The sequence below is a fragment of the Hyaena hyaena genome, unplaced genomic scaffold, assembly GCF_003009895.1.
Source record: "Hyaena hyaena isolate Hyena2069 unplaced genomic scaffold, ASM300989v1 scaffold_123, whole genome shotgun sequence".
In the NCBI taxonomy this organism is placed as follows: Eukaryota; Metazoa; Chordata; class Mammalia; order Carnivora; family Hyaenidae; genus Hyaena; species Hyaena hyaena.
The window spans coordinates 3,137,017-3,147,761 of record NW_024080756.1 but is presented as its reverse complement, the minus strand read 5'-3'; the positions used below and the strand labels follow the sequence as shown (position 1 = coordinate 3,147,761).

The 10,745-nt window shown below is 43.0% G+C and overlaps 1 protein-coding gene across 1 annotated transcript in view; it reads right to left on the bottom strand.

Annotated features, from left to right (window-relative positions):
- LOC120235220 (coiled-coil domain-containing protein 162-like) overlaps positions 1–10,745 on the bottom strand; it is a 57,385-nt gene that overhangs the window by 23,988 nt on the left and 22,652 nt on the right. Inside the window, exon 6 of the mRNA XM_039237412.1 lies at positions 7,771–7,880. Coding sequence (XP_039093343.1) covers positions 7,771–7,880 — 110 coding nt within the window. The remainder of the gene's footprint in view (positions 1–7,770; positions 7,881–10,745) is intronic.

Here is a 10,745-nt window from a genome sequence, read left to right as displayed (position 1 = left end):
ATGGGCATGGAGGAGGGCACTTTGGGGATGAGCACTGAGTGTTATGTGGAAACTAATTTGACAATAAACTATTTGTAAAAAAAAAAATGTTATTTTAAAAAAATGAAAAAAAAAAAAAAGTACAAACGGAGGCCTACCTGCCACATACCTAAGTATTCTAGTTATTTAGAGACTGGAAATAAACTAACAAACTATTAAGTCTCCTACTTTGAAAAATTGATCTTCAAAATAACTTGGAAGGCCAGGCTTGAATTTATCATTCTTGGACAACTCTGGGTTGTATGCTGAAATGTGATGTGAAGTGAGCTGGTCACCAACCTATGGTTTACAGCATGATGCCCTTCTCTTCCCACTTCTGGCCTCACATCATACTGTGGAGGGCCCTCACATGCATGTATACGGACAGTCTACTGTCTACGGCCCTACACAGCCGCCCTTGACCACTCCTTAGGCCAAAGTATGCACGCTGGCAGTAAGGTTCACCCTCCCTCTGGGGGGAAGAATCTGGGGACTTTTCAGGGAGAATTCTGGGGTCCCAGGTACCTGAAGTGTGGTCTAGAAGGGATCTGAGTGGGCATGTGAGGAAGAGTGAAACTGGAGAAGAACCAGAGAAGCTCTCTGAAGAATGAGCATCCAGCAGGGACCCCTCTTACTCTGGTTGAAGGGCCATCCTGCTCATTCTCTTGGCAGTCCCATTCCTTCCCCTTTCTCTAAGAGACTGGGCACCCTTTTGAAGAGGTAGCCATTAAGGAACAGAGGAAAAGCCCACCCCTCCAAGACAAGGTTATATGTAGGCTGTGGAGAGAAATGGGAGCCAATATGTAGAAGATAGGACAGATCTACCTGACTAGAGCCTGCAAGTCCATGTGAGTGTTTGTGTGTGTCTCTAGGTGTCTGTATCAGTGGGTGCATCTGTGTGCATTTTTGGATAAGTCTGTGTGTCTATGTCTGTATCCATTAGTGTATATGTATTTGTGTGTCTATGACTCTCCATGTATACCTCTGCGAATGTCTGTATATGTCTGTGTGTATCCCTTTGTATCAGTGAGTGTGTCTGTGTGTGTATCTGGGGGTCTTATGGGGTCCAATCCAAGACCCAGCCTTTATGCTTACATGAGCTTTATCTGTGACACTTCCAGGGTCACAAGGGCTCCAGGCTCAGTGGCAGTCTGCCACAGAAGCTAGGCTGTCCTTCTGGGGTGGGTCCTGGGGCTCCGACTTGATTGTCCCAGTGAGGCCCAGTTCACTGTCCTATAAGTGCAACCTCAGTGCCTGCACTGACCTCCAGAGAAAGCCCAGTCAGGCATTGCCAAGGCAAGTTATTGAGGCAAACTAGCAGAGGTTGCCAATAGTGATAAAATGCAGTAATGACGGAGGGAAATGGCTCGCTCACCACTGATGATGGCAAGGGAAACCAGTGTGGCATTTTGGAGGGCAGGCTAGCTGTATCTGTGAAAAGATTTTAAAATATTCATGCCCTTTGGCTCAGTGATTCCTCTTCTAGAACTTTATCTCTAGAGGATAATAAAAGTGATACACAAAAATATATGTAAACAGATGTCTTTGATCTTTCTAACAGAAAAGGGAAATGGCAACAATCTAAAGTGTCTAATACAATAAACTATTTGTTAAAAAAAAAAAAAGAAAAGAAAAGAAAGTGCCTAATAAAGGGAAACAGGTTGAATCTTTGTCATCCATCTGTACAAGGAAATACCAAACAGTCACTGAAAATTATACTGTGGACATAAGTTTATTGACAGGGAAACATGTTGATAACATGTACTCAAGTGGAAAAAGAAGTACACTACAATAAAAGGGCAAATAGAATAATCTAACTTGGTTTAAAGACAGCTGATGAATAAAAGAAATTGTAAATGAAGTTTGGAAGGAAATGTGCCAAAATAATAATAGTAGTTATCAATGAGGGCAAGCTAATGAGTGTATTTTCGAATACATCATATTTCTCTATTCTATAATAATTATAACATGTATATATAATGAAGATAATTATATATAAAAATATACTTGTAAACAAAATGTATAATCTAATGAAAAGAGAGTAAAGCATTTTTAAAGATCCTCCTCCCCAGCAGCTTGGCAGGCTGCACTGAAGACATGGAATGGAAAACAGTGGATGAACACCTCTCCTCATGTGAGGTTTCATGAGCAGGGCCAGGCAGTCAGAGGACATGCAGCCTCCCTCCCTCATCCTCTGGGGCCTCTTCAAGGGGCCCCTTTTAGTGGAGCAGGATTTTGGGCAATCCATCCTGTTCTGAAAAGTGAGCAGTAAGACAGTCAGATTTAGCTTCTGACACCAAGGGAAGGCAAGGTGAATCAAGATTTGATGGCCCTTGACTTCTTTACAGTGAAAGGGTCAAGGCTATGCAAAATTAGTAATGACAAAGGAAATACTTCCCAGACAGAGTATGATGAAAGCCCAAAATGTTGAGATATTGTGGAACTACATTCAAGGCCATCAAAGCTGGTGACCACTTCCAAGTGGCCTGGGCCCAGTGCTTGGAATCAACCACAGTGATGCACCCTTCACTGTCCTGGACAGCAGTGTCTGGATCCGAGTGTGCCAGCCAGGCCTCCAACGGCTTTATAGCAGGGCAAACACTTCTCAAGCTAAGGTCACAATAGCCACCGTAGTAGATACAGGATCCCAAACAAACAGAAATGCAGGCTTGAGCCACAATGGCCTTCTACCATCCCCTCTTAGCCAGTGTGATATTTTATCTAGTAAGGGTGAGGTACCTCTGGGTGAGTCTGTGTTACACCACAGAGGTAGGAATGGCCAGGACCCTCTTTGGGCATCCCTGGAGACCAGAGAAATTGTGTTGATTCCTTCCCTCAGTGGCTCTGCTCAGGCTTTTCAGCTGAAAGATCAACTTAAGGGGATGATGCATAGAAAGTGAGTGTGAAGGCAACGAGAGGGGATAAGGGCCCCGGGAAGAGCATTTGCGGTGGGGACATGCAGTGGGGAGCACATCTGAGATGAAGCAGACAGGAAGCTGTTACTGACAGGTGACAGAGAGTTGCAGGAGACTCTCAAGCTCCTATGAGTCCCTCTCTCCAGGTGAACCTTGGCTCTGCAGACTTACTCAGCCTTCCAGAGGCAGCCTTTGGAGCGGCCTGAAGAGCATCTGTTGTGGGACTACAGCCTGTGTGGCTTCTATTGACATAATTTTTCTATGAGCTCTCAGAGCAAGTTGTTTCTTTTTTTAATGTTTATTTATTTTGGGGGGAGAAAGAGAGAGAGAGAGAGAATAAGTGGGGGAGGGGCAGAGAGAGGGGGACAGAGAATCTGAAGTGGCCTCTGTGCTGACAGCAGAGAACCCTATGTGGGGCTCAAACCCACCAACTGCCAGGTCGTGACTTGAGCTGAAGTTGGACACTCAAACTACTGAGCCACCCAGTTGCCCCCAGAGCAATTTGTTTCTTAAGCTGTTCTGCAGCCCACCCTTGCCTTCCTAGGTCACTAAATGCCAGCTCTGTGCCAAATTGCAGCATGAAGTGGGTTCATCTGTCAGCTTCCCCTTCAAGGCAGGCTCCTGGCTTCCATTAAAACTACAGAGTGAAGACCATGTCCTCCTGTGGGCTGATGCCTTCACCAACAGTTAAATCTGAACTATGATGAATGGCACTGGCTGGAAAAGCACCAGAGTGCCCGATAGATTGATCTAGACAGCCATCCTGGGGTGAAGCATGGCAGGCACCAGGCCTTGTTACGGCAAAGTCTGGCTCTGTTGGAAGCAAATTGTGCTTCTGTGGTTTGCTTAATCTTGCAGCCCCTCGTAATTCGTCCAGTATCTATCAGGCACATACAGGGTGTTTGGATGATGTTTCTAAAACCCACCTCTGCTGACAAGGTGCTTCAATGACTTCCCACTGACTCAAGGATAAAATCCAAACTCTTAAGGGGCGCCTGGGTGGCTTAGTCGGTTGGGCGTCCGACTTTCGCTTAGGTCATGATCTCGCGGTTCGTGGGTTCGAGCCCCGCGTCGGGCTCTGTGCTGCCAGCTCAGAGCCTGGAGCCTATTTCAGAGTCTGTGACTCCCTCTCTCTCTGACCCTCCCCTGTTCACGCTGTCTCTCTCTCTCTCTGTCCTAGAAATAAGTAAAAAAATATTTAAAAAAAAAAAATCCAAACTCTTAAGAACTGTCTACAAGGTCATTCAGCAACTGGCTTTGTCCACCTTTTCAACGTCCTCCTAAACTCTGCTATACTCCCTTCTTAGATTGCTCTGCCTTCCCTCCTCAGCCCCTCTTCATCTGGCCAACTCCTATTTGTGCTTTAAGACTTGGCCCAAACAACACCTCCTCCAAGAAGTCTTCCCTATTTCTTCCCTACCTGCTAACTGGGTTGTATCCCCCATGTATGCCTCTTTCAAAGCATTTAACGTGAAGTGCCTTTTCCTGACACTCCTGGGTCACCTGGTTCCATACGTTCTCTGAGGGCAAGAACTCTACATTTTGCCTTTAATTTAACAAAGTGCCTAGAAAAAAATGGGAGATCTATAAACACTTGCTAAACGAGTGAATGACATTTGACATATGGAGATGGTTCTGGAATTCACACAATAGACTGATAGTTCTATAGTTCTATAGTTCAGATAGTTCTGATTTGCCATAAGGGTCAGTCTCTAACTTCAGGTCAGTGTGTGGTATGCCATTTGAGCAAGATGTTAGAACTGATTGTGAAAGGCTATTTTTCTAGAATTTGGGGAAGAAAGCAAAGATCACTAGAGGCTAATATGGATTCAGGGAAAATCAGGTCAGATTAACCTTTCCCTCGGGAAATATATAGTGCTTGCAATGTATCTGGATTTCAGCAGGACATCTAAAAGGTTTCTCATGATGTCCTTGTGGACCAATGGAGAACACAGGCTGGGTGACAGTACAACTGGATGAGCTTCTGACCACTGAAACACTGTGCCCAAAGAGCATGGCCAGCCTGAAGGGGACCCATAGTGGGTAGCACAGGGATTGAGGCCTGTCCTGGCATACACTGTTAGTGATGACTTGAATGAGGATACTGGGGGCAGGCTGACACGAACCTAGGAGAGGAGAGAGAGTGCTGAATGATAAAAATCCAGATTTTTAAGGATTTCAAGAAGTTCATCATGGACCAAATTGAACAAAACCAAGGCTAATAATATGGCAGCAGCAGGATGCCTGAAGGCAATGTGGGCTTCAGGTGACCATCAGCCTAGTGAGTCATCTGTGACATGGCTCCCAACACCCGGCACGCTCATGAGCATTAATCAAAGGGAGGACACACAGGACAAAGGCACTCTTTGCTGGTCAGACAATCTTGAATTTGGAGGGGACTGTGCAGGATGGTAGAGCTGCTCATATAAAATGATTGAAGGAAAGGAAGGAGGTTTAGTCTGAAGAAGAAAAGGCTGGGCTCAGTCCTCAGTGTGTGCATGTGCAGTCTGTACTTTGCACAGAAGCACCCAGGTGAGGAAGGAGTGTGGCATCTGCGCCCTTTCCTATTCCACATGCCTTAGCCTGGACTGCACCCATCTGGAGGAAGGGGTGACGATTTGTAACCCACCACCCAGAGGGGTACCTGTTTGGGTTTGTGCTACTAGAGCAGGCCCCTCGTAATTTTACAGACGCTTCACACATGCCAGCATTGGCAGTAGCTGAGCTTCTCTGACTGACCTGCCTTTAGATATCCAAAGGCTTGTTGTGAGGGGTCAGAACCCTGATCTGTGGTGTCCCAGGGACAGAACTAGAATCCATGCTGGAGGTGGTGAGAGGCCAAATCCAGCTCAGTAGAAGCTGCTTGAAATATGAGCCACCAGGATTGGCTGGGGAGTGGGGGCGGGTTTGGGAAAGAGTGAGTTCTGTCTTTGCAGATGATTCAGAAGAGGCTAGAAGTCCACCTGGCATAGAATTTGGAGGGATCTAACATCCTGACATCTCGTTAGCCCGGGACCCTGGCAGGCAGAAACCAACCTATTCAGTGTGCCTTGAGTTTCAGTCATACCTGATATGGGTTTGTCCTAACACTCCCATTTCTTTCCCAGATGACCCCATTTTCAGTGTTGGAGTAAAGTATATACATAGGAGCTGAGCAGATCTTGGGCTACAAACTTTTTGTTTGTTTTATTGTGGTAAAATATATGTAACATAAAATTTGCTGTTTCATCCATTTCTTTTTGTATGTAGGCTCCTAGCCCAGCATGGAGCCCAGTGTGGTGCTTGAACTCACAACCCTGACATCATGACCTGAGCTGAAATCAAGAATCAAATGCTTAACCAACTGAGCCATCCAGGCACCCCCATTTAAACTATTTTTCAGTGTAAAGTCCAGTGGCATTAAGTACATTCACACTGTTGTACAATCAATCTCTAGAACTGTCTTCAGCCTGCAAAACTGAAATTCTTATACTCACAGAACGCCAAATCCCCATTTGGCCTCCTTCTATCTCCTAACAACCACCATTCTACTTTCTGTCTCCATGAATTTGACTACTGTGGGTGCCTCCTATAAGTGGAATTGTGCAGCATTTATGCTTTTGTAACTGGCTTTTTTCACTGAGCATAAGGTCTTCAAGGTGCATCCATGATGAAGCATGTGTCAGAATTTCTTTCCTTTTTTTTTTTTTTTGAGAAGAGCCACAAAATTTTGTGCTTCAAACATATTTCTGAGCATGCCCTGACCTAATCACTTCTGTGTCCCTGGTCGAGAATTCCTGAGCTGCAGGGACTAAAGGGAACCACGTCACCCTCTCAGAATACTCAGTACCACACGTGGGTATCATTGAAAGCTTAAGTGAAATATGTATAAATAATTAAGCTCTCAGAAAAATATGTATCCTCAACCAAGCTAGTGAATTCTCTGTCTCATAATTAAAAACTGAAGTGTTTATTATAAAATTGTGGGGAATGTTTGAAGCACTTAGAAAAATAGAAATTTGAGGGAAATGTTGTTTTAAAAAATTAGGTATGTTTTGCTAAATCAGGTTTTAAAGGAACGGTTGAATTTCAAAGGCAACTGGATTTGTATCTACCTAATGTACTTATGCTTAATTTGTTAAAGATCCTAAAAGCTCTGCTATGGCCACATATCCACATACACTCTTGTATCTTGCCTTTTCAACACTATTTAGAAATAGTCAAGAGTGAACACTTGGAAACTTTAAGGACTGTGTGTATGTGTATTGTGTGTATTAAATACATATTATTGTTAAATACATATTATACAGAGTTGTTATGGATTCAAATATATGGATTCAAAAATATGATACAAACACCAAAAAAATTGTTGAAACTGGTTTGCTTTGTGGAGAGGAAACTGGGGATAGTGGAATAAGGAGGGTTGGAAATATTACCTTTCTGTGAGTTGTCGTTATTGTTTTATATTGTATTATACATTTAAAAAATGTTTTCTGGGTAGTGGAATTATTGGCTATTTTAGTTTCTCTCTTTAAAATTTTCAATATTAAAAAATCAACACAGGAAATGTTGCTAAAAACAACTCATTCATCAACAGACTCCAAAGTTACTTTAAAAACTTGGCCAAACCTGAAATTAGTCAACGTGCATATTCTAATTTCTCTGCCATAATTTATTAGAAATCAATCTTTTCCCAATATTAAAATGATAACAAGTGATTGCTACTTTAAGCCTCAGTGTTCATATATTCATTCTAAGGGAGTAAGGGAAGCATTGGGAAATGGGTTAAGGGTTCCTTGTTTGGGTTCATGTTACAAAAAAAAAACACACTCCAAAGTGACTAACATTCAGTACATACCTCTAGTCCACTATCCTGGTAATTTTCCATCAATCTCTGTATAAATTTTTCAACTATTTGTGGTCTGATAACTGAAAAGTTTTCTTTCATGACATGGTGCTTCCAAAGGTCTAGGAGGAGAAACATAACAATGCTAGTATCATGAAACATCGAATGACGATTAATGGCATTACACTGGACACAAGAAGCTGTTATTTCCAAATCCACAAAAACTAATGGGTGAGGAAGGGGGAGGGGAGGAAGTGGCTGGGACACAGGGTCCTCCAGAACATAGGAATAAGGAAGATCTCTAACAAAAGTCCTAATGAAAAAATTTGGAAAAGTACCTCTGAAGCCCCAGGAACAATATTCTGTTATCTTAACTAAAGATCCCCAATCAAATGTTATTATTGATCCTATGTGATATCTATTTTCATTAAGTCCTTAAATGTATCTGAACAATTATTTTGGTCTATTACAGCTAACAGAAATTAATGAAGAGCTATTATATTTACAGCCCTACACTAGAAATGTTGAGGGCAGACAGACTATGAACTTTAGCTCCTGGATTGAAGCAGCAATAGGCTGACATATACAAGATGAGGCATATATGCAATTATTCAGAGTTGCATTGTTTAAGACAGCAGAACCTTGGAAGCAACACATAAACTATGGTATATCCTTCCAATGGGATAGTATGCAGCTCTAAAAAGAAACTTCTCCATGTATTGATAGGAAAAGAACCATAGATTTCTTTCTTTTTCTTTTCAAAATTTTTAATGTTTATTTTTTACTTTTGACAGAGAGGCGCATAGCGTGAGCAGGGGAAGGGCAAAGAGAGTGGGTGACACAGAATCCAAAGCAGGCTCCAGGCCCTGAGCTGTCAGCACAGAGCCTGACGTGGGGTTTGAATCCCAAAACATGAGATCATGACCTGAGCCGAAGTTGAATTCTTAACCGACCAAGCCACTCAAGCATCCTGAGAACCATAGATTTCTATGTGAAAAAAGCAAGGTGAGGAAAAGTGAATATAACATATTATCTTTTATAAGAAAGATTTGATAAATTTAATAAATGAGGGGGCATCCCTTCATGCCTATTCAAGGTTCTTGCTCCAGAAAGCCAGCATCCTCCAAAATCACTTCTCCCCTCTTGGATCATTCACAATAGCTCACATTATCTCTCCCACCTCATAAAAATCCCTCTCTTGACCCCACTCCCCTTTTCAGCTATTGCTTGATTTCTTTGCTCCCTTTTCAGCAAAACTCTCAGGAAGAAAGGCCTATCCTGGCTCTCTGTGACTTCTCTCAAAATCCTTTGTAAGCCCACTCACCCAGCTTTCCCCTCCATCATTCCCCTGAAACTGATTTTGTTATAAACACCAGTGACCTCAACATGAATAAAAACATTGCTTTTACTTGACTACCAGAAGCATTTCACACAATTTGTCACATTCCTCCTGCTTGAGAAACTTTCATTACTAGATGCTGGGACACCACTCTGTCCTAGTTTTCCTCTACCTCACTGTCTACTCCTTCTAAGTCCCTTTTTCTGGTTCTCCTTGTCCTCTCCCCACCCCCTGCTCTTTTGTTTTAAGTTTATTTATTTATTTTGAGAGACAGAGAAAGAGAGAGAGAGAGAGTGCCAGCTCAGGGGGAGGGGCGTAGAGAGAAGGAGAGAGAATTCCAAGCAGACTCCATGCCATCAGTGCAGAGCCTGACGTGGGGCTCAAATTCATGAACCGTGAGATTATGACCTGAGCCAAAATCAAGACTCAGACGTTTAACTGACTGAACCACCCAGGCTTGCCTCCCCACACTCAGCTCTTAACATGAGTGTCCAACCTTCAAATTTAGATATAATACTCACTTGGCATCTCTTCTTGGATGCCTAAAAGGCTTTTCATTTTTTAAAAATGTATTATAAATTAAATTTTTTTTCATTTATTTTTTTGAGATTGAGAGAGTGAGAGGCAGAGTGAGAGTAAGAGAGAGAATCCTAAGTGGGCTCCATCTCATGACTGTGAAATCATAACCTGAGCCAAAATTGAGTTGGGTGCTTAACTAACTGAGCCACCCAGGTGCCCCTAAAATGCATTTCAAACATCACTTGTGCATAATTAAATTCTTAATCTTCTCTCCCTAACTTGCCATCTCAGCTGATGGCAATTCTATTTTCCCAATTGCTCAGGTCAAAAATCTTGGGAGTTTTATCATGGACACTTCTCTTTCTCCCACACCCAACACACAATCCATTAGTAGTTACTTCAAAAACATGCCCAGAATCTGACCACTTAATACTTCCACTGCTCCCAACCTTGTTTGAGCCACCATCTCCCGTTACTGGGATTATTGTAGTGGCCTCCAAAGCAGCCTCTCCCTTCTTCCATTTTCCTTTACAGTCCATTCTCAACACAGAAGCCAGAGAGATTCCACTAAAATATGTCAGATCAAAATCTGGGGCAGCCACCACCTCACACTCAGAGCAAACACTAAGAACAGACACTGCATGATCCACTCTCTTTTCACCCTTCCTCTCTGACTTCCCCTCCTCCTTCTCTCCCTCTCTCTCTCCACTCCAGCTGTGGGTCTTTTCTGCCCCACAAACATGGTAGGCCCACCTTTGCTCAAGTCCTCTGGATTGGCTGTTCTTCTGTCTGGGATGCTCTTCCCCCAGGTACCCACGTAGAAAATTCCCTCACCTCCTTCAAACTTTGCTCAATATGTCACTTTCTCCCTGAAGTCTATCCTGACTGCCCTATTTAAAATTTCAATGCTCCCCCTTCAAACCTCCATACCACCATCTTCCTTACTCCGTTATTTTCTTACTTCTTATGTTTGTTGCTTATTATCTGTCTATCGCCTTCTAGATGATAAACTCCCTGTGAGTAAGGAGTTTTACTCCATGACAGTAAGGTTGTACCCCCGAATGGTGCCTCAAATATAGCAGTGTAGGACACACAAGGTGCTCAGTAAATAGATATTGAATGAAAGAAT